Source organism: Poecilia mexicana, unplaced genomic scaffold, assembly GCF_051168715.1.
Source record: "Poecilia mexicana isolate PSO_F unplaced genomic scaffold, ASM5116871v1 scaffold_10, whole genome shotgun sequence".
Classification (NCBI taxonomy): Eukaryota; Metazoa; Chordata; class Actinopteri; order Cyprinodontiformes; family Poeciliidae; genus Poecilia; species Poecilia mexicana.
Genome location: NW_028263379.1, coordinates 4,514,301 through 4,538,650, shown reverse-complemented (window position 1 = coordinate 4,538,650; position 24,350 = coordinate 4,514,301). Strand labels below are relative to the sequence as shown.

General features: G+C 39.8%; 1 protein-coding gene across 1 annotated transcript in view; it reads right to left on the bottom strand.

Moving 5' to 3' along the window:
• Positions 1–5,985: 5,985 nt before the first annotated feature.
• fgfrl1a (fibroblast growth factor receptor like 1a) overlaps positions 5,986–24,350 on the bottom strand; it is an 84,894-nt gene continuing 66,529 nt past the window's right edge. Inside the window, exons 4-8 of the mRNA XM_088009346.1 lie at positions 22,717–22,794; positions 13,982–14,278; positions 9,512–9,684; positions 9,261–9,441; positions 5,986–8,885 (exon numbers count right to left, since the gene is read on the bottom strand). Coding sequence (XP_087865472.1) covers positions 8,500–8,885; positions 9,261–9,441; positions 9,512–9,684; positions 13,982–14,278; positions 22,717–22,794 — 1,115 coding nt within the window. The 3' untranslated portion in view covers positions 5,986–8,499. The remainder of the gene's footprint in view (positions 8,886–9,260; positions 9,442–9,511; positions 9,685–13,981; positions 14,279–22,716; positions 22,795–24,350) is intronic.

The window sequence follows — 24,350 nt, the reverse complement described above, 5'->3', positions numbered from 1 at the left end:
TACTATTCTTGTTTAGCAAACTAGTTAGCGAAGCTAATTTTTTAGTTGGCTGTGCCCACCACTGGCAGTAAATGAACTTAGTGCAAACATTTAATCTCCGTTACAAACATTTCTAAAAATGTGCAGCAGGAAAAGGAAACGTGTGATTCTGTGGTTCAGTGTGCAGGATACGAAGTAACACCAGACATTCACAGCAACCACAGTGGCCATCATGAAAAATAATCAGTAAATATGATTTCTGTCAGACCAATTATGTCCAATTTGACACCAGAAGTATTCATCAATGATAAATATTGGTAAATTTAATGCAAAGAAACATTTTCCTTGATGGCCACGGTCTCCATCTTGAATTGTTCAGTGACCTTTCAACTGGATTTGTGGGTGTGGCCCAAAGAGCTCTTTTTATTTCTGAAAACTTTTTAAATGGCTCACTGAAAAACAGTTTTTGCTTCATGTTTATGGGATGTTGGGGTTTAGATACGTGGCGCTTCCTGCGCTGAAGTCGGAACCGTTTCATCTGCAAAGGTGAGCTGGAATTAGTTGGCGCACAAAAGACGATGACATGTAAACGTTTGGCTGAAAGATCCTGCAATAACATTCCCTCATCCTGTCTGATGGAATCCGTCTGAGCGCCGTCAGCCGGAGTCCAGGCGTGCCGGATGCGTTTCGCCAACTTGTTATTTCACCTCAAACCTGTTACAAAACAGCTGCAAGTGAAGACAAAGGGAGTGTATCCACTCAGAAACCGGATATCACCTGCAGTCACGGCGGCACGGAAAGCCTCGGCGGCCCGATGTGTTCAGGCAGGTCGGTTCCTCCTCAGCGGACCGCCGCGGTCGGCGCCATTGTCCCGGCTGTCAGGCTGCTGAATAACGCCTATTGAAGGCGGCTCAGGTGTGGCTGTCTGTGTGTTCTGGACCGGCGCACGCAACTTCCAGCCTTTTACTGCACTCTGTTCGGGAGGGCTTTGTGCCGAGTCTCTGGAGCTGATCCTCTTCCACACCCCAGTGAGATCTGAAGCCGTTTCCTGTTTTTAAGAGAAAGGCGGCTGAGCTGTCAGAAGTTTCCACTGACCGTCGAGCAGCAAAAAATTTAAATTACAACAAAGTCACTTAATTTGGAAAAATCATTTTTCAACAAAACGTTTTGGCTTATTTTGCAAAAATAGAATGGAAGCAACTTTTTGCATCAATCAAATTATGTGATCAACTACAGGAAGTTACTACTGGCAGAAACCATGAAGAAGAGACGGCAGGAAGTGGTTAGAGGACGATGCAGCATGTTTTTAATGACTTACTGCGAGAACAAACGTGATTTTGTTTGCATTCCTTATTTAAAGGAAACATTGCAATTGTGAAATTGTGTTTTTTCAACATTAGCTGAATATTGACAAAGTTTTGCTCACATTTGTAAAAAATAAAAACCCACTGCTAATGTGTCACACTGAGTGGAGACGTTTAAATCAGCGTAATCTTTTCCTCATGTTGGTAATAAGGAATAACGGGTTTTTAAACTTTCTCTCCTGCAGCTTCACGTGTCGCTGCAGGCCGTACAAATGAGCTCTGCTACTTCAGAGAGCTAAAGCAAACTGTTCTGATGTCGGCCATAATTATTCAGCAGCATGTTCCCACTGACTGTCCTCTGCAGCTCCATCACAGTGTGTGTGCGTGCGTGTGTGTGCGTGCGAGGGGAGAGAGAAGCCTCCCTCTTAATCTGATCCAGACTTCACACTTTGTCGCTCGGCGTTTCAGCCTCGTACCTTTGGAGGTGTAATCCCTTCAGGCAGGACATGACACGACCCAAATGATTTCACACTGGAGCCATTTGTCTGTTAGCGGCTGCAGCCTGAGCCCACGGCGTCATCTGGGATCTTCATCACGAATGAAGTCTAACACTCAAAGTGATGATGAAGTTTAAACTGCAGCCAATGAAGGTCAGATTTATCTCATAATGTTGGTTTAAAACAAACCATTAAAATAATGTCGGTTCTTTACCGTCTCTTAACAATTCAGTTCAAAATGATTTCAGTTTCAATCCATCGGTGACCAAAGGATCCCCCTGACCTGCTCTAGTCTTCTTAAAGGGCCGGTATCATGTAAAATTAACTCAGTTTTTAGCCTTCCATCATGTTCTAAAGATTTTTCCTCATCAAAAACAAACCTAGGGTTTTGCTGGGTGGCCCTAGCCCCGCCTTCGAGGCGCAGCTCCTCCCCCACTCCGCTCCTTCAGACTAACCAGCAGCAGGTTTAATATTTTCCATTGTAAGAAAATTATTTTGGAAATAATTTTACTCTGATTACAAATAAAAAGCCTCAATCTACATCAAACATTTAATCTCAACATTAATCTTACATTTTCCAACCTTGCAGAAAAAAAAACAGTTAAATCTCTTATTTTTCACATGTTCCAATACGTCGCCATGGCAACGACATTCCAAAGTTACCATGGCGACGTTACAAAATGGAGGCTGTCAGACGGATCTTTTGGTTTTTTTAAAATAGATTTCGAATGAAATGTGAGAATCTTCTCATGTGAATTGATTTTTGCCTCATCAGTAATATTAGTGACATTTCTACTGTTCCAGATGAACAACAGCTGAAACATCAAGACGTTTAATTTACACTGCAAAAACAAAATCCTATTGAGTATTTTGGTGTAATTTCTAGTGGAAATATCTTAGTACACTTTAAGACAAAACCAACTTAAAAGTAACTTTTCATGTAAGCTTAATTTTCTACATCCAATAAGCAGAAACAACTTGAGGAAGAGGGAAACGTTTGTTTACTTCTTATTGTTAGAACAGATTATTTTGTTCAGTATAAGATAAGAACAGAGCTTCAACCTGAGCTTTTCTTTTTCTTTCCAGTCATTTCAAACTGGAACTCTGTGTTCCCATTTATTCAATGGCAGAATGATTTATATTTGAAAAGAGCAAATAAAGTAAAGTAGCTCTAGCAGAAACACTTTGTGTTCACACTTAACAAGTCCAAGTCAAAGTAATAAAACTATTGACATGCAGCTGCAGTTTAATTTGACTTTAACTGCAGCGCTTCTGTGAAGGCTCAGAGAATAAAACAGCATCTTTATGAAGCTTGATGGTGGCAGCATCATGCTGTGGTGGAGGATGATGAAGAGTGTTCAAAGTGTCAACAATAATTTTAACAAATGTGTAAAAAGCATTTCATTATAAAAGTTACTGCAGCTTTTAGGGACCATTACCAGCATGTTGACACCGTCAGTAGGATGAGACAGAGGCAACAGCGACTTGCTCCACTCAGGATGCAAACATTACTGTATAAACTAAAATTAGCCAACATGCTAAAGTTAGATTAAATGTGTGGAATAACTAGCATGTTTATTTATATTGACTTAATTCATTCAGTAGTTTAAACATAGCTAAATCAAAATTATTTATTAGATGACGACAGACTGTTGAGACTTCAATTTTGGCCAATGAGGCAAAAAGTTTGGACACCCCTGTGCTAAACGATAATATTGTTGTTTTGAGAACAAACTTTAAATTCTAATTAACATTTAACACTGGATGACATTTTAAATCAAAACTAGATAATTTCTTAAAGACTTTAAACGCTGCCTGACAAAGTGTGCATGTCAGTTGGAATCCAGGGTCATGATACTGAAAATTAGCATCAATGCTACGGTTAGCTAAAATGTGGTTGGCAGCATGTGCGGTATCACAAGCATGTTCACTCTTACATTGACCTAATTCATTCATTGTGCAAATTTTGGCAAATATATTAAAAATGCTAATTACAAGTGTTGGGTTAACGTTAGCATGGGGGCTATCATTGGCCTACACGAGCGACTAGCATGATGACACTGCCAATAAGATGTGGGTATTTACTTAATCCATTCAGTAGACAAATGCTAACATTAGCTAATTATGTATGGAATCACCAGCATGCTTACTTATATTGACTTTATCCATTCATTATGATAAAGCTAGCTAATAAATAAAAATGTGCTCAAATATCTAAAATAAATAGACCAAAAAAACACACTTTAGATCTATAATTTTGGCCCATCATGTGGCATAAAGTTTGGGCTAGCATGGCCGCTACTTCCTCTCACCCAGACCCAAACCTGGCGGATGTGGCGGGAGAATACAACCGCAGATCAGGAGGCTCCTGTCGCGGCTCTGCTGCGGGCGTTAAAGGCCGAGGCTTCCTTCCTCTCAGCCGCTCCCGGCTCTTCATCCCGGTGGAAGCCGCCCGCTGCCTCTCTTTGTGTTTTTGTTTTGCCGGTTTTAATGGAGGTTTTGTGGCAGCGGAGTGGAGGATGATTAGAGGGAGAGGAATGCAAACACAGCAGCCAGGTGTCCGCTTGTTCTCATCTGCATGTGCGCTGCAGGTGAGCGTGCGTCCGCGTCTCTCTGGTTTCTGAGCAGAGGTGTGTGTGTGTGTGTGTGTGTGTGTGTGTGTGTGTTTCATGGTCACTGACTCCTTTTCGATGAAGTTAAAAGGCTCTTTCTTCCCTTCGTCACTCACCGCAGCTGCTGTTGACTCAGGCGCGCAGGAATCTGGTATCTTCATCCAGATACGTAAATATCGATTTAGGCGTTAAAATTGATTCTCAAATCCAGGGATAAATAATTTCAATGCTAAAGTCATTTGACCTAATGTATCTTAACAACAGTACGTTAAATTATTAAGATATTTCCTAGAAAAGACGGTTTGGTGGGAACTACTTTTTCTTCCGCCTGGTTAAGTGAGTGTGCCGCTCACCGTAAAATTACAAAAATAAATTCGCTTCATAAAAACACGCCAATTAAAAAAACTCGTTTTGTACTAGCATGAGTTGTTTCCTTCGGCTGTATAGAAATTAGCGATAGAAACTTTTTTCCGCGTCACAGCAGTCATGTCATCAAACAGCTGGCGGAAATGACGAAGACGAGGAAAGGAAGTAATATTTTAATGACTTATCGCGAACAAACTTATTCACGTGTGATTTTAATGACATTTCTTATTTAATGGAGACGGCATTTTCTTTTTGCACTAGTGTAATATCAAAGTTTTACACACATTTGTAAAGCAAATGCAGATTTCTTTTTAAAATAGTTCTTAATTAAACAATTTCAGTAATTACTAATATATACATATTTTTAGTTTGCAACACCATTTTGTCATTTCGTATGATTGTCTGCTAAAACAGCCTGGCTATAGTAAAATTAATATGCTATATGAATGAAAACTTTTTTAGATTTAACAGTCATCAGGTGTTGGACCCAAATCGCTGAGACCCGGGCCAGAAATCAGAATATTTTATTTAAACTTTAGAAACTGAAGGTAATGACAGAACAGGAGATGTCTGCTCTCTGTTTGTCTCTGACACGTTCACCAGTTGACCTCTGACCTCTGCCCATGTTCTGCTGTCCAGCCAGACAAGCGGTGAACTCATCACATCTTTCAGCGCCTCGCCTCTTCCTCCTAGTTTTCCTCATCATCCTCAGACGCTGAGAATCAAGAAACAAAAAACCAACCAGACTGAAAACAGACGACTTTTCCTTTTATTTTCTTTTTTCTTCCAATTTTCCTCCATTTTCTTTTTCTTTATCTCTTAGTTTTTTTCCCTTTCTATTCTTTTTTTGTTTTTTTTTTTTACATTTTTTCTTATTTTTTTTCCTTTGTTCTTTCTTCTTTTTTTCTCACTTTTTTAAAATTGTTTCTCTTTCCTCGTTTTTTTTCTTTTTCTCTTTCCCAACCTGTTTTCTTTCTCTTTTTCTCCCGTTTTTCTCTGCTTCCTGCCGTGTTTCCAGATCAACTCGCTCCGTGTCGTATCCACATCTGGAGAAAGTAGTTTTTTCTTCTGGCCCGTTTTTCCAGCCTGTTTCTCATTTTGGTGAACATTTTAAATAAAAACTGGAATATTCAGATTTTTTTTAGCTGTATTTGTTTGATCAGATTTGAACCAAAAACATCCTAAAAATAATTCATGCAGTTTTAAAAATGCCTCTGAATAAAGAAGTGGAACATGATTTCATGTTTTAATGGCACCAACAACATGATTATAACGATACAGGAAACAGTTTTTAATCTAAACTACCAACATCTGTACAGGATTGTCGTTATGGAGATAATCAATAAAACTTGTATATTTTCTCAGCACATATACATTATCTTACAATATCATGATTGTAGCTTTTGCTGCATAGCTTCCATTATGACTAACACAGAAATCCATTCATGCAGTAATAATGCCCAGTTATATGGAAAATAACAGGAAATAAATTAAAAACACACTTTTCTTTTTTCAGTATTTTTTATCCCGATGCTAAAAGGTCTGAACAGTTTAAAGAAACATAAAGTACACGTATAATAATAATGATATTTCATGTACATTAGTGGTCGGTTTGCAACATGATGGAAAAACTAATTATTGGTTTTGGACAATTATTCATTAAAAGAAAATAAAAACATTTTCAATGAAAATGATCCTAATAACCTATTTTTCTTTAAATAAAAACAGAAACATCCCACAGGAGGAGAAATGTAACGTTTAGATGCAGTCAAAGCGTTTATTATTCACTAAATGGGTTTAAATGGCAGCAGAGATGGATAAATTAATTCACAGCGACTGTAGTGATGCTGATTATATTTTAGGGATAACATACAAACAAACTGCACTATATGCATTATTTATAAAAAAATATATTTTTACATTATCCTTCTTTATTGTGAAGATCTGTGCAAAAACCTGAAGGTACCGGACGATTTCCTCTGAGGTTCACAGCAAAACATTTTTCAGATTTTTCTGGAGAAATTTCCCCTGAATCAAAGCCGGTCGGATCGTTTAAAATGTAAAGTTATTATTATTATTATTAAGAGCCAAAAGCACTAAAATATTACACATAAATACATGTTTATGTAAGTGGTTTAATAAAAATATATGTTAACTGAAATATGCTTTGAAAACATTCAATTGTTTCAGGTTTTCTGTATTTTGTTTCGGTGGGCGGGGCTAACGCTGCGTTAAAGAAGCTGATTGGTCGGCACTTCAGCCGTTGCCTGCGGTAACCAATCAAACTTCAGGGTTTATCTTATGACCAACATTTACTGTTTAAATAAATTTACATAACTGATCATTTCAGTTAATACATTTTAATTATTCTTGAAAATATTGAATCATAAAATTATTTTTTATGCATTTATTTGAATTTTGTTTAAAACAATAATATTAAACATTAAATAAATATTATTTGAATATTTATTTATATTTCTGAATGAAATATGGGAAATATAACAGGAATATTTTGACAGAAATGTAATTATTGTAATGTCTTTTGTTCATATATTTTTATTTGTTTATTAAAATTTAATTTATCGCAAGTTTCCATGTAACAAATGTTTATTTATTGGATTATGATTATTTTAGCACCAAGCGAGACGGACACCTGAACGAAACGTTTAAACCTGTTTTATTTTGAATATAATCTAAATTATTCGTTTTCACTGAAGCAGAACTTTAAGATTTAGTTTCACTTTAAACAAAGTTAGCTAATGATGCTAAAACGTTTCCCTGTTTAAATGCAACTGATGACATCATCACCTCAGCTCAATGGGAGCAGGAAGCAGGAAGTGACATCACTCATCAATTTGCTTTGGCTCAGCTACGTTTCGCCTGAGAAATAAATCCATTATGATCACAAAAAAAAGTTTTCACCCTCTTTCGGCTTTTCCCCCAAACGTCTCCGGAGTCACAGGAAGTGGAAGATAACCATGAAACTAAAATGAAACATTTTCACACATCAGGATCTGAAAAGTGAAAGGATGAAATCTCCTATTTATTTCCATTTTCTGTTGATTTTCTCATAAAATCTCAATAAAAAAACAAGAAATTTGTAACTGAAAAATGTAGAAAAAATCCAAACGATGTGAAAACTGAGGGGTTTTTTTAATCTGTGTTTTACAAGTTAACTGCTTTAAATGTTAAAGTTAGCTTTAACCTTTAAAGCAGTTAAAGTTAAATTTAAACTCATCAGATAATCTCGGAAAACGTTTCACACCTTTTGGATTTAATCTTTACTTTGCAATGTTAAAAACTATTTTTTTTATTAAATAATAAAAAAGATTTTATGAGAAAAATCAACAGAAAATGGAAATAAAATTATTTCAGCAGTTTTACAGTTTAAAAATCTGAAAAGTGTGGCATGTATATGTTTTCAATTCACAAAGAATAAGTCCAAAAGAAGTGAAACATTTTTTATCTGTGTTTTTAAAGTTAATGAACTGAAAATGCTTTTGTAGTTTGAGGCTACAGAGTCGCTGCAGTCGGGTTGATGTTGGTGAAGGACGCTGCAGCGCCAACGCAGCTGCTGCTGCAGTCGCTGTTGCTGCTGCTGCTGCAGCTGCAACCCGGTTCTGGAAGCTCGTATGAACCAGGTCAGACTTTGGTTGAAGCAAAGGACTTCCTGTCTCTACCTGCTGCAGTTTGTCGCATGCTGTTAGCTGCGGCTGCGCCGTCTGCGTGCAGCTGCGTCTGCTAACACTGGTAGTGTATGTGCTGGTGCACCTTGCCGTTGACGTGTGAATGTGTGTGTGTGTGTATGTCCGTGTAGACCTTGGGGTACAGCTTTGGCGCCAGCAGCAGCTGCTGATGCGCCGCCGCGTATTCCTCGTACGTCAGCGAGTCTTTGTCGGAGCCCGTTGGCTGCGCTGCGGGTGGCGGCGGCGGGCCGGCCCGGTCCCGGCGCGGCGCCGCGGGTAGCGCAGAGGAGGCAGAGCCACTGCAGCTGCATTTCGATTGGTAGAACCAGAGGAGGGCGGTGCCCAGGATGAAGGCCACGCCCGCCGGGATGCCGATGATGACAGGCCAGGGCAGGCCAGGGGGTGTTACCATGGGAACGGAGCTGGGCTGGGACTTCCTGTCTGCAGGGCAGAAACACGGGAATTTATTTTAATAAACGGAAAACTGGATAGAACTGTGCAAAAGTTTTAAACTAAGAAAATTCCAAGTTTTCCTTTAAAGGATTCAGAATTTTCATAAAAATGAGATTAAAATCCCTTTAAAACTAAAAATCGATTAAAGTATGAAACTACGCAGAGGTCAGAGGTCAGCGGGATGGAGGGGCAAATAGTTCATCCATCCTGCCTTTCTGACCTCTGACCTGGCAGCACGGTGAGGTAGGCACTCCTGAAGCTGTAGCCCCGCCCCCCCTGACCTCTGACCTCTGACCTGGCAGCACGGTGAGGTAGGCACTCCTGAAGCTGTAGCCCCGCCCCCCCTGACCTCTGACCTCTGACCTGGCAGCACGGTGAGGTAGGCACTCCTGAAGCTGTAGCCCTTGCTGTTGGCTCCCAGGCAGATGTACATGCCGGCGTCGTCCTGCTGCGCCCTGCTGATCAGCAGCTTGTTCAGGTACGACCCGTCGGGTCGGGACCAGACCTCCCCGGTGGGAAGAACCACGAAGCGCTGGTCACCGGCCTGCAGGGGGCGGGGAGTAAGGGTCAGAACCAGAAGCAGAACCCTGTGTGTGCGCGGTGTGACCTCTGACCTCTATGGTGGAGTTGAAGCGAGCCTCCTCTCCGGGTTCGACCCGTTTCATCCACTGGATGACCGGCTTCACGTCGCTGCGGACCTTACACTGGAAGGACGTGGTTCCGCCATAATCCACCGTGGTGTTGACCGGGTGGGTTCCGGTCAGAACCGGCTTGGAGATTGTCCGCTCTGGAGACACACCGAGACTGTTAGCAACACCACCGGGCTTTGACTAGGCCATGCTCTCAGATAAACATCGCTGACATGTCGTTGTAATTACTCCTTTTGCTGTGGTTTTTGCCAGTGGAGATCGAGATATATAAAGGGCATTATGAATAAATCTGTTATTGTCATTAATTATTAATTATTGTGACAATATTGCTATTTTGCCACTATTTTTCAGTAATATAATGGTTATGACTTAATGTAAGAACATATTGTCAAACATCAATAAACTTTAAATTCTAATAAATATTTAACACTGGAACTAGAAGACATTTTAAATATCTAAAATAAATAAAGAAAAAAACAGAAACAAAAAATAAATCAAATTATTTTGTCTCTTTCATCAAAAGGTTTATTTGAGACCAAAACATCAGTTTTTGGTAGAAAATCTTCACATCTTTTTTAAAATTTTAATCAGTTAAAATTTTGGAAACTTGAAATTGCTGCTGCGCAAATTACTCAACAGGCTGTTGCTAGGTAACCAAAGTGAGGGTATGGGCTTGAAAATGCCTGTTACCCAGCAGGTTGTTGCTAGGCAACCATAGAATCTGTGAGTTAGTTGATGCTACCAGCTAGCTTAGCTCACATTGAGAGGTTGAGCTGCTAAAGTTTTTCCTCCGCCTACATGTCCCAGAATGCTGTGCGGTTCTGGATCGGAGTTCAGTGAATATTCTATATACTGAATATTGAATATTGTACCAGTCATTTATTGATAAACAAAACAAAACAAAACAAAACAAGGCTGGCTGAGGAGAACCGCAAAAACAGAATTAAAAATGATAAACTACTAAAACCTCATTCATTATGACTAGCATGGAGTTCTTTGAGTGAGCCATTTTGGCCATTAGTGTTAGATTCAAATGAAACGAATCAGATGGAAAACTAAGACTGTTTCCCTCCTTCAGTCTAGTTGACCCGGTTCTACTGGAACCAGAACATCTGCTCCACCTCCAGCTGCTGTGGTTCTTAGTCAAACCAGCCTGTTCCCCTCCTGGCCTGTGGGGGCGCTGCACCAAGAACCACTGAAGGAAAACGACACGAAAATCTCTGAAAACACTGAGAGCAACTTCCTTCTTCACCAGATGGAAACAAGATGGAGGCGTCAGATTTTAGTGATTGGAGGATTTCTCTTTAGGCTAATGACCAGGAGCCATTTCTGCTATTAGTGCTAAGCTAATGCTAACATTTGTTTTGGTATTTACTCAGAATGCCCTGTGCTGTAGTCCTCCTGGAGTGGGGCTAAAGCGGACTGGAGTCAGGCTAAAGTGGACTGGAGTCGGGTTAAAGCGGACTGGAGTCAGGCTAAAGCGGACTGGAGTCAGGCTAAAGCGGACTGGAGTCGGGTTAAAGCGGACTGGAGTCAGGCTAAAGCGGACTGGAGTCGGGTTAAAGCGGACTGGAGTCAGGCTAAAGCGGACTGGAGTCGGGTTAAAGCGGACTGGAGTCAGGCTAAAGCGGACTGGAGTCAGGCTAAAGCGGTCTGGAGTCAGGCTAAAGCGGACTGGAGTCGGGTTAAAGTGGACTGGAGTCAGGCTAAAGCGGACTGGAGTCAGACTAAAGCGGACTGGAGTCAGGCTAAAGCGGTCTGGAGTCAGGCTAAAGCGGACTGGAGTCAGGCTAAAGCGGACTGGAGTCAGGCTAAAGCGGTCTGGAGTCGGGTTAAAGCGGTCTGGAGTCGGGTTAAAGCGGACTGGAGTCAGGCTAAAGCGGACTGGAGTCAGGCTAAAGCGGTCTGGAGTCAGGCTAAAGCGGACTGGAGTCAGGCTAAAGCGGACTGGAGTCAGGCTAAAGCGGTCTGGAGTCGGGTTAAAGCGGTCTGGAGTCGGGTTAAAGCGGACTGGAGTCAGGCTAAAGCGGACTGGAGTCAGGCTAAAGCGGTCTGGAGTCAGGCTAAAGCGGACTGGAGTCAGGCTAAAGCGGACTGGAGTCAGGCTAAAGCGGTCTGGAGTCGGGTTAAAGCGGTCTGGAGTCGGGTTAAAGCGGACTGGAGTCGGGTTAAAGCGGACTGGAGTCAGGCTAAAGCGGACTGGAGTCAGGCTAAAGCGGTCTGGAGTCAGGCTAAAGCGGTCTGGAGTCGGGCTAAAGCGGACTGGAGTCAGGCTAAAGCGGACTGGAGTCAGGCTAAAGCGTTCTGGAGTCGGGTTAAAGCGGTCTGGAGTCAGGCTAAAGCGGACTGGAGTCAGGCTAAAGCGGTCTGGAGTCGGGTTAAAGCGGACTGGAGTCAGGCTAAAGCGGACTGGAGTCAGGCTAAAGCGGTCTGGAGTCAGGCTAAAGCGGTCTGGAGTCAGGCTAAAGCGGACTGGAGTCAGGCTAAAGCGGTCTGGAGTCGGGTTAAAGCGGACTGGAGTCAGGCTAAAGCGGACTGGAGTCAGGCTAAAGCGGTCTGGAGTCGGGTTAAAGCGGTCTGGAGTCGGGTTAAAGCGGACTGGAGTCGGACTAAAGCGGACTGGAGTCAGGCTAAAGCGGTCTGGAGTCAGGCTAAAGCGGACTGGAGTCAGGCTAAAGCGGACTGGAGTCAGGCTAAAGCGGTCTGGAGTCGGGTTAAAGCGGTCTGGAGTCGGGTTAAAGCGGACTGGAGTCGGGTTAAAGCGGACTGGAGTCGGGTTAAAGCGGACTGGAGTCGGGTTAAAGCGGACTGGAGTCGGGCTAAACGGACTGGAGTCGGGCTAAAGCGGTCTGGAGTCGGGTTAAAGCGGTCTGGAGTCGGGTTAAAGCGGACTGGAGTCGGGTTAAAGCGGACTGGAGTCGGGTTAAAGCGGACTGGAGTCGGGTTAAAGCGGACTGGAGTCGGGCTAAACGGACTGGAGTCGGGCTAAACGGACTGGAGTCACATCGATATGCTCTCATAATGCTGATGTGCATCAAAGCATCTCCACTTTCAGAAAGTTTCTCTTCTGTCTTTTTCTGGTTGGAAGCTCTGGTTCATGACGGACGGCCATCTGAAGGACGAAATGTCACATCTGACATCAGCAAGCAGCCGACTGATTTATGTCCTCTCTATTCTGTGTGTGTGTGTGTATGTGTGTGTGTGTGTGTGTGTGTGTGTGTGTGTGTGTGTGTGTGTGTGTGTGTGTGTGAGGAAGTCTACAGCTGTGGTGTAATGCAGAGCAGATGCTCGAAGTGAAGCGAAAGTCTCAACAGAGCTGTAACCTTTGGTTTGACACAGACACACGTTGAGCGAACTGAGCGACGGTAAATCATCGCCGGCTCCTGCAGCCGTCCAACAAAAGCTAATGCATCAACGAGCTGACTCATCGCCTTCACTGAGAACATTACAACACAACCTTTTTTAGACAAAACCTCTGGCTGAAAAAAGGCAGGCAGGGCATTCCAACCAACACTGGAGGAAAAACACATTTAAAACCTTCTATCCTCGAATTTCTACGTCTATTTTCCATTTAACAAAAACGGCTCAAAGAAATATTCACTATCATGGGAAAGTATTCACACTGCTTGATCTTTTGTGACGTAAAAAAAAACATTGAATTTTATTTAACTACTTATTTGGACTTGATGGAATATTGACGGCAGACTTCAACTTTTAGATTTTTCACGAGAATCAAAGAGCAGGAGTTTTTAAAGAGACAGAGGCCCAATTTAAATGTGGATTCAAGTCATACTGATATAAAAAGCAACAACCGAAGGAAACATGACTGGACCTGTTGTGGTAAAATATGTTTCTGGACGATTAATTGTCCCAGAAGTTATTGTGATAAATGATAATATTATAAATTTAAATATGATAAAATTTAAATGCCATAATAATGCAAGAAGATCAATAAACCTTAAATTGTAATGAATATTTAATACTGGAACTGGAAGACATTTTAAATACCCAAAATAAATAAACAAAACAACTGAAAAACAAATAAAATGAATTATGAAGTTTCTGTAAACAAAATGATCCTTTAAAAAATGTTTAGTTGAGACCAAAACAACAGACTGAGGATTTTTACCATCCAGTTTTTGGAAGAAAGATAAACAATAAATTATTGAGCTGGTTTTAATTTATCATTAATTGATTTATTGCTAATTGCAACAGGACTAATTCAGTCACCTCCTCAGTGATGTTTAACTGTCAGTGATGGAAATAAACTCAGGATCTCATTATGAAGCTAAACTTTTCTCCTTATAAAGATGCTAGTTTAATGTCTCGTTATAGCAAGAAAGTTTCTTTTGAAACATGAACATGTTGTAATGATACGCAAACCTCGTTAAAATGACAAAGTGTTAGCGTGACCTTTAATGACTCCGGACTTACGTATGACCTCCACCTTGTAGGTGGCGTTGATCTGTCCGGCGCGGTTGGAGACGTGGCAGGTGTACCTCCCGCTGTGCTCCGGCACCAGGTTCTTCAGGCTCAGCGTCCATCTCTTCTTCTTCTTCTTCTCTCCACCGGCGCCGCCGTCCTCCTCCGCCAGCGGCTTGCTGTCCTTCAGCCACACGATGTCCGGGGGCGGGTTCCCGCTCGCCGTGCACTTCAGCCGCACCGAGCTGCCCACCGGCCGCTCGATGACGCGCCGCCTCATCTTCGCCGGCTCGGTGAAACGAGGACGAACTGCAGACAGAACGGGACGAGAGGACAAATTTTAACTTCACAGCAGGGAAGAGCGGCTTGATCAATACCTCTGATACATTTAAAATCAATTCTCAAATCAATATCAATACTTTCCACCCTTCCGTCATTTGAGGTGATGTATCTAAGCAAAAATAACGTTAAATTATTGAGATTTTTCCAAACAGGACGGGCTGAAGGGAACTACTTTTTCTTCCGCCTGGTAAAGTGAGTAATGGCGCTCATGTCGCTGCTCACGTTTCCATTCACCGTGAAACTGCAGAAAGTGGAAATACAAAATAAATTTGCTTAATGGATACACGACAATTTAAAAAACACTCACTAAAAAGTTTTTGTGCGAGGATGAGGCGTTTTTTTGTATTTTTTCCCCCCAGCTGAATCACATCAACAGGATGTTACTTCTGGCAGAAATGACAAAGAAAACGACAGGAAGTAGCTGGAGGATGATTTTAATGACTTCTTGAGTGAACAAACATATTCAAACACTGCAGCTGTGAAATTTATTTAGTTTTACATGAGCTGAACATCAAAGTTTTGCACACATTTGTAAATCAAATGCAGATGCAAAAGAAGTCATGCTTTCATTTTACTGTAGTTCTTAATAACTTAACAAGTATTTATTTCAGTAGATTATTACTTTACTGATTTTCTTTGCTTTTTAGTTTTCATAGCATTTTGTCAGATTTCGTATGATTGATTCTTAACTTACCATGCTGTAGTAAAATGAAAACATTAGAGTGATCTGTTCTTCATGTAGCCACAATTTGAATTACAACATTTTTCAGTTATCTAAAAAGCACCTTTGGTGTTTTTGCACAAAGCATCGGAACGATATGGCTTGAATTTTACTCCGTATTGGATCGGAAAGGAAATCAGTGGAACGTCACTACATCGCAGATTTCATCCAAACTAATAACTCTGTCAGCAAACAGAGATATTAGTTTATAAGCTTTTATTTGATGTAAAGAGGAAATAAAGAAATGTCACTGACGTGAAGGAGACATGGAAGAAGCGTTACTGGTTTGTTTCCAGCTGCAGAAGCTGCTGGAACTGGGAGGAAAAACGTCTGCCAGTCAGATTTTCTGCTTCGTGAATCGTCTTCTTGTTTTCTTTGGAGCTTTTGTTTCTGCAGCAGCTGCTGCGATCAGAAATTCATTTTCCGCTTTGGAAGAGTCGCTGCTGTTGCGTAAGCTCGTCTTTGTGCGGCGTGAAATCCACCAGTTTGAAGTTAATTTTAATCCGAGCCCAAAAACATCAGCAGACATCGCTGGAGTCAAAAAGGGTTCGGTTGCATCACCCTGACGCGTGATTCCACGAAAATATGACAACATGACAAATGAATTACTGACGGCGTCAAACCAGCCGAGATGTTGGGAGCGAAATGATGCAGCGTGAAGGAAGAGGGACACAAACACACCACCAGAAGGAGAGAAGAGAGGCGGAAAGAAAAAGGAGCAAAATAATCAAAACATGAAAAATGGAAAGAGACATAAAAAGAAAAATGCAGAAAAATAAATATAAAAAGTAAAATTTAAAAAGAAATTCATTATTTTATTTAAATTTTTTTCATTTCAATAAAAGAAAAATGGGGAAAAATTAATAAAAAAACATAATTTAAAGAAGAAAGTAAAAGAATAAACAAAATAGGAATAAAGAAAAAAAGAAAAAGAAATTAGGAAAAAAGTGGGAAAAAATAAAATATAGAGGAAAAAAGGAGGTTAAAAAGAAAATTAAAAAATCCAGAAAGGAATACAAAGGACATTATTTAAAAAAAATAAAAGAAAAATGCAAAGAAAAAAATCTTGGGGGTCAGAAAATCTTGAATCCAAAGTCACAGAATCATTTCTCACTTTATCTAACTGACTGTAGTTTTTGCGTCATTTAGCTTCAAACAAACATGAATTCATGCTTTAAAGCACAGAATGACAAGCTAAGATTGTTTTGTACGTAAATAAAAAGGTAAAACGGTTGAACTGCGACCCGGTCGTATCTGAACCCCAGGATCTGTTGAACACAAAACGTCCTCGGTGAAAAGCCATCAGTAAAACCAGATCAAAGCGGGAAAACGGTCCAGTAGGAGAGGAAATCACTCACAGGAGCGCTTGATTTTATGGCCCTCACGTCCCAGCCGCAGCAGATAGCCATCAGCCGGGAGAATAAATCAGCCCAAACTGCTGCGTCTCTTTCTGCAGACGCCGCTGTTGCTGCAGCGCTAGGTAAACAAACCCGGACAAGAGTTATGTGACGGAGATTACTCAGCGGAGTTCGGCCTCCGATGAGCGGCTTGGAGCCGGGCAGGACGACAAAGCAAACATGCAGGGAGGGCTTTTAAGTTTCACCTTTGTCTGGGAAAAGCTACTGGACCAGAGCTGAACTGTGACCAGCCTGAGTCAATAAATCCTGCAGAACCGGAGGAAGAGATGCAAGACTCCCAACCGGTGAAAACTGGAAATTACTGCAGAGACACAGAGAAATAATAAACCAAGGAAACAAACTACTTCAGGAAAAACATGAATAAAGTTCATTTTGAGGGTAAAACACGTTAAAATCCAACACAGAAGAGAAAGACTGAAACAAAACAGTAAAATGTGAAGGTGGTGAGAAACAGAGGATCTGGACGAAGCAGAGAGAGGGAAGGTGAGAGGCAGAGCGAGCAAAGGGCAGCTTGTTCTGGGTGTCAGGGGCAACTTCAACACCACACTTCACAGGATAAAAATACTCCTGCCCCCTACTGACTGGGAGGGAGAAAAGGAGGGAGAGAGAGACTAAACTTGTGTTAAAGCGGACTGGATTCGGGTTAAAGCGGACTGGAGTCGGGTTAGAGCGGACTGGAGTCGGGTTAGAGCGGACTGGATTCGGGTTAAAGCGGACTGGAGTCGGGTTAGAGCGGACTGGATTCGGGTTAAAGCGGACTGGAGTCGGGTTAAAGCGGACTGGAGTCGGGTTAAAGCGGACTGGAGTCGGGTTAAAGCGGACTGGAGTCGGGTTAAAGCGGACTGGATTCGGGTTAAAGCGGACTGGAGTCGGGTTAAAGCGGACTGGAGTCGGGTTAAAGCGGACTGGATTCGGGTTAAAGCGGACTGGAGTCGGGTTAAAGCGGTCTGGAGTCGGGTTAAAGCGGACTGGAGTCGGGTTAAAGCGGACTGGAGTCGGGTTAAAGCGGACTGGAGTCGGGTTAAAGCGGACTGGAGTCGGGTTAAAGCGGACTGGAGTCGGGTTAAAGCGGACTGGAGTCGGGTTAAAGCGGAGTGGAGTCGGGTTAGAGCGGACTGGATTCGGGTTAAAGCGGACTGGAGTCGGGTTAAAGCGGACTTAGCTCTTCAGTTTGCCAGATAAACCAAAAACAAACGGTTCATGGGAATTGTTTGACAAAACTTTGAAAAGGTCCCTGACTCCCTGACCGTGTTTCACTGCTGAGCTCCTCATCCGTTTCCCGAAAGGTTTTGGGCCTTTGAGTTGTTAGACAATTTAGGTACATTAGTTGCTCATAAAAAAAGAAATGTATTTCTTTTTATGGTCGGGACCATTGGTTTCACAAAATGTCTCACTTGGAGAAAACAAGAGAAGTTCTTCTGTAAAAGATTATGCTTCACTTGTATTTGTCTAAAAACATGTAAAACCTCCTTTTTCAAACAAATCACAAGTTTTCAGTTTTTGCACTTTAATATTTCCCTCTCCCAATATGAGTCATAATGTTTTGCCAAACTTTTAGTTTTATAAGCAGCAAATTGTTGTTTCTAAAAACGTTTTTTCCCCTCACTTTTATTCACTATTCCATGATTATTACATTAATTTATCATAAATACTGCCTCATTCACTGCAAAAACACAAAACTATGCCAAGAACTTTTGGTTTCTAGTGTACTAAATACCTGAAAATATCAGAGCTTGTTTTAAGTCATTAATTCCTTAATATTGATTAAAAAGCTCCACTGCAGATTATATGATCGGAAAATTTCTTATTTAGTTAAAACAAGTTTCTATTTCATTCTGAAAGCTACATGTAATTTAGTTTTGCTTACTTCAAGTTTACCAAGATGTTTGTACTAAAATTAGACCAAAAATACTTGGTCAGATTTAGTTTTTTTCAGTGCATCTCCTGGTTTTAGTTGCTATGCTGCAGTTTGATAAATTTAACTGGCGGCCAACCAGAAGGATGAGCGTGGAAAATAACATTTCAATTAATTATTTTCACTTATATTTCATGGTAGAAAACAGATTACATCTTTAAAAAAATATTTAACATTTAAAAATATATCATAAGGAAAATCCCCAGTGTTAAGGTCTAGGGCTCGGCAATTTGGCTTAAAACAAAATTTCAGAGTTTTTTCATACCAGATCCAATTTCTGTTTGTAACTGTTATTTTTTTTAATAAATTGTAAATGAAATATTTTCAAAATGTCTTTTATTGCAGATGGATACCCTACAAGAGAATATCAGGGTCAGGCTACGATAATCTTGTTTAATTATGAGAAAATACTCAAAATGATCAGAATAAAGACGCATTTTAACCAAAATAACATCCTAAAAGTAGAAGAAAAAGTTGTTTTAATGAGAAAGAAGCTTTGAGTTGATGTGAGCAGCTCTGACTTTCAAATGAAAATTGTTTACACAATTGTTTCAAACTCCTGCTGCTGATACCCCTCAAGATCCATGGTCTAGTCAAAGTCCAGGTGAGAATCTCAGCTGTTCTCCATCCAATCTTAGTCTGAAATGTGGTGCAAAGAAAAATCTAAACCTGTTGGAGGTTTGTCTAGTCAAAGTCCAGACTGGGAACAACCAAAGTCTCGTTTCAGGTTCAGTTTTATCCAGAGTGAACGGTTTGTTGAAACATCCGCGCCGCTCCGAGTCTTCCTGCTGGATGACCTCAGGCTGCACCGCGGTCCGAACGGCCCCGGCAGACGGTCTGACGGTTCCTTAGAGAGCTGCTGTCAGCCACGAAACATGGAGGAGCGAAACCTGAAGCTGTTTTAGAAAAGCAGGAAGCTATAAAGCAAGTCGGTGCAGAAAGACTGCTGGGTTTCCTGGATGTGAGATCATTTGAGACGGACCGAAGTTCAGAGGGAAAAACCCAGGAGGACAGAAACTTTTCAGAGCGTCTCCAGGGGAAAGGCCAGGCTGGAACACATTACTGCCTGGAGCGCCCGCTGACGGACGGGATCAGGTCCGAGACGCAGCGACGTTTCTGACAGCCAGGCAGCAAGATGTCTGATCTCTGCTGCAGAACCACAAATCATCCTCAAAATCTGCTGAATGAAGCAATTACATTATATCACAGAGGATCTGATGGAGATGCATCTGTTAGACAGAACATATTAGTAATCGAATATTCAGCTGACTTTTCCTGATGATTAATCGATTATTCTCATGATTAATCATCAAAAGAATTGATTAATCATATGAAATGCCACTTTCTGCAGATTTTCATGTAACCACTTAAGCTTATTTTATACAATGTCAGAAAATATGCAAACAAATTATTCCATACATTTTTTAAAATAAAAAATCTGATTCCTTCAGCGAATGCATATTTGTAACATAAGATGCATCTGCAGCTAAAAAATAATAACATGTTGCTGCTGCACTTCACATAAACGCAGTGTTGGCCTGATTTGGGGATTCATTTGTTAAATAACTGATAAATAATTGGATGCAAAAGTTGCTCAACAGAAGATTTTTTCACAGGATTTGAACCAGGAACACATACACATAAACGCACAAACACATTTTTGAGTCAATTAACTCTTAATCAATTATGATTATTTTTTTAATATATTTTTTAAACAATCGATTAATCATTATTAATCTGATTAATCGTTTCACAGATTTACATTTCCTCCTTTCATTTTGCATTTAAAGATAATGTGAAGTAAACAAAGGTTTCGTGTTTCAGTCAGGAAGGAACCGAGACGTTATTCCCAGCGCTGCAGGAACAGCGTAGAGCAGAAAGATCCAGACTGCAGGCCAGCAGAACCTGGACCTCGGCGCTCCTGTTAGAAGTGACTGCTGTGTTAATAGGAGCTGAGAGCTTATGTAAGCCTGGGTTCCTCCGGGTCGCTGCAGAGAGAAAGTTGGCTCTGGTTCTGGTCCTGTTGGACCTTCAGTTACAGAACCATCCATCAGGAGGAGAGCGTCAGCTGGAAACGCTCCAAAACCTCAACCTGAGCCCAGAGGCTACTGCCAACTAAAACTAATTCACCAAACGGAGAAAAGTGCTTTAATCGAAGGAAAGAAACTAACTGAACGTTTATGAAACTAAAACATAATGAATTTATGGATAACATCCTTGGTTATGAATCTATTTATTAGCCTTTCGAACTGATGTGCTGAAAGTAAAACAGTAAAAGCTGGAATAAAACTCCAGAGTCAGCCGGTTGATCAACAAAAATTAAATACATTTTTCAAAATGAGTCTCTTCTGTTTAACCAGTCGGTGTAAACATGAGCACAATTCATTGACCTTTTTAAATTCTGCACCTAAAAATGAACCAAACTATGAAAAAACTAAAACTCAAAGACTGAAACTACTCTCAAAAACTTACCACATGACTTTATTTTGTTAATGGAAAGCAAAAGAGAAATACTAACCTGAATTTATAACATTAATAAATTAACCCAAATCGCTTCAGATTGAAAAGTTAGTTTATGTTAGTCTGACAAACACTCTGAACTTATTTTTGCTTTTTTTACTCAACATAACAAATTTTGTTACTTTAACAACTAAAATCTGCCTTAAATCAACTGATAAGCTTCTTAATTCAACATGATTTTTTCTAGTTAACTAAATTTTAGTTCGTCAAGACAAGTTAATTAAGTAGGTCTAAGGTAATTTTGTTATTGTCTTCATTTAACACCAACCAATATTTAACTAATAATAACTACTCAAAACTAGCAACCACACTCTAAAAACTAGCTAAAACAAACTGAATTAACAAAAAGTCACAACAAATTAAAACTAAACAAGAATTAAAAACTCAAAACTATTAGAACCTTCTGAGTCAGCAGAGAAAGTCCAGTTTATTACTTTGATCATTTTAGGTGTTTTTGTGTAAAACTCAACGTTTCCTCAGACTCAGAATCCTGACTGCCTGTCATTCAGTTTCTACAATAATATGAATAATTACTGAGTTTTACCTGGTTTCTATATTTATATGAATAATTACTGAGTTTTACCTGGTTTCTACATTTATATGAATAATTACTGAGTTTTACCTGGTTTCTACATTTATATGAATAATTACTGAGTTTTACCTGGTTTCTACATTAAAATGAATAATTACTGAGTTTTACCTGGTTTCTATATTTATATGAATAATTACTGAGTTTTACCTGGTTTCTACATTTATATGAATAATTACTGAGTTTTACCTGGTTTCTATATTTATATGAATAATTACTGAGTTTTACCTGGTTTCTACATTAAAATGAATAATTACTGAGTTTTACCTGGTTTCTATATTTATATGAATAATTACTGAGTTTTACCTGGTTTCTACATTAAAATGAATAATTACTGAGTTTTACCTGGTTTCTACATTAAAATGAATAATTACTGAGTTTTACCTGGTTTCTACATTAAAATGAATAATTACTGAGTTTTACCTGGTTTCTACATTAAAATGAATAATTACTGAGTTTTACCTGGTTTCTATATTTATATGAATAATTACTGAGTTTTACCTGGTTTCTACATTAAAATGAATAATTATTGAGTTTTACCTGGTTTCTACATTAAAATGAATAATTACTGAGTTTTACCTGGTTTCTATATTTATATGAATAATTACTGAGTTTTACCTGGTTTCTACATTAAAATGAATAATTACTGAGTTTTACCTGGTTTCTATATTAAAATGAATAATTACTGAGTTTTACCTGGTTTCTATATTTATATGAATAATTACTGAGTTTTACCTGGTTTCTATATTAAAATGAATAATTACTGAGTTTTACCTGGTTTCTATATTTATATGAATAATTACTGAGTTTTACCTGGTTTCTACATTAAAATGAATAATTATTGAGTTTTACCTGGTTTCTACATTAAAATGAATAATTATTGAGTTTTACCTGGTTTCTACATTAAAATGAATAATTACTGAGTTTTACCTGGTTTCTATATTTATATGAATAATTACTGAGTTTTACCTGGTTTCTACATTAAAATGAATAATTATTGAGTTTTACCTGGTTTCTATATTTATATGAATAATTACTGAGTTTTACCTGGTTTCTACATTAAAATGAATAATTATTGAGTTTTACCTGGTTTCTACATTAAAATGAATAATTACTGAGTTTTACCTGGTTTCTATATTTATATGAATAATTACTGAGTTTTACCTGGTTTCTACATTAAAATGAATAATTATTGAGTTTTACCTGGTTTCTACATTAAAATGAATAATTACTGAGTTTTACCTGGTTTCCCAGCCAGCTCTGGGGGCTGCATGGAGCCGCCTGCAGGTTCACCTTCTCCGTTCCTCAAACTGGAGTCATCTGGTGGCAGAAAGACAGAAGCAACTAAATATTCTCTAATTTTCAATTTTCATATGGTAACATCCACTTGGCGCACATTAAATTCAACAAAATGCAAAAAAAAAAAGCTTTATTTTCATTTTTTCTTTATCCAAACCAAAAACAAACAGGAAACATTTAAAATGTTGAAATACAGAGTTTTAATGTGTCGTCCTTTCTAAACGGAGGTTTCTTTATCATTTTAAAACCATTTTTGCGGCGGTCTCAGGTTGTTAAAACATAAGTAGATGAGGAAGAATCTGCTGGTTTCCAGAATAATCAGTCTGACTGGTTTTTCTGACTTTTTCCTGCTCATTAAATGGAACGTTTTGTCAATATCCCAACAATAAAATCAGAAGAAGCAGACATGTAAGAATCGACTGCATGTTGAGGCTGTGAGAGAGTGAGAGAGAGCAATACTTCCAGCTGCTAACAGGAAGGCGCAGCATATGAACATGGTTTTAATGCTAACAGCTTTCAGACTGCTTCTGTCATTAGTGCAGCAGATAATTAAATATTTCAGCTAAAACATTCCAAATGCAAAAAAAGAACCTATTTTGGCACAGACATTCCCAGTAGATATGTAGAAAATGTTTATGCTGAAATCAGCTGTAGTTATTACCACTGGTGAGCACAGCTAACAAAATGTTAGCTTCACTAACTGTTAATTAGTGAAGCTAAGAATTTTAGATAGTAGCGCTAAACCACTAAAAACATGACAATACTAGCGGAAGCTGATGCTAACTGCTAAACACGTTAAAAAATTAGGAGGAGCTAATGCTAAACATTACAAACTGTCAGAGGCTAATGCTAACCCACTGAACACCTAAAAAATTAGCAGAAGCTAACATTAAACTGCTAAACATAATTTAAAATTAACAGAAGCTTGAGCTAAACTGCTAAGCAAAAAATCTGCCGAATCTAAGGCTAAACTGCTAAACGCATAAAGAAATTAGCAATGCTAACGCTAACCATTAAGTCTCCTTCCAGTTAATGAGTGGTGTGACACCCGCTAAAAGCAAAGTCTCAGTTTCTGATGTCATGACGACTGGAACATTTTATTGGCTTAAAAGAATCAAAATGGGGGCCATCTTGACAAACATGATCTTTGAAAGTATTTCACATTTCTATTGGTTCAACCAAAGAAATTCTCATCTGGATAAGAAATCTTGTTACATCATCGGCTGTGTTTAAAAAGCATAAGATTTTTAGGAGAAAGGAGCCCAGCTGTGAGGTGAGGTCAGGTGAGGTCAGGTGAGGTCAGGTGAGGTCAGGTGAGGTCAGGTCCTGTCAGGTGAGGTCAGGTGAGGTCAGGTCAGGTCCTGTCAGGTGAGGTCAGGTACTATCAGGTGAGGTCAGGTCCTGTCAGGTGAGGTCAGGTCCTGTCAGGTGAGGTCAGGTACTGTCAGGTCCTGTCAGGTGAGGTCAGGTACTGTCAGGTCCTGTCAGGTGAGGTCAGGTACTATCAGGTGAGGTGAGGTCAGGTACTGTCAGGTCCTGTCAGGTGAGGTCAGGTCCTGTCAGGTGAGGTCAGGTAC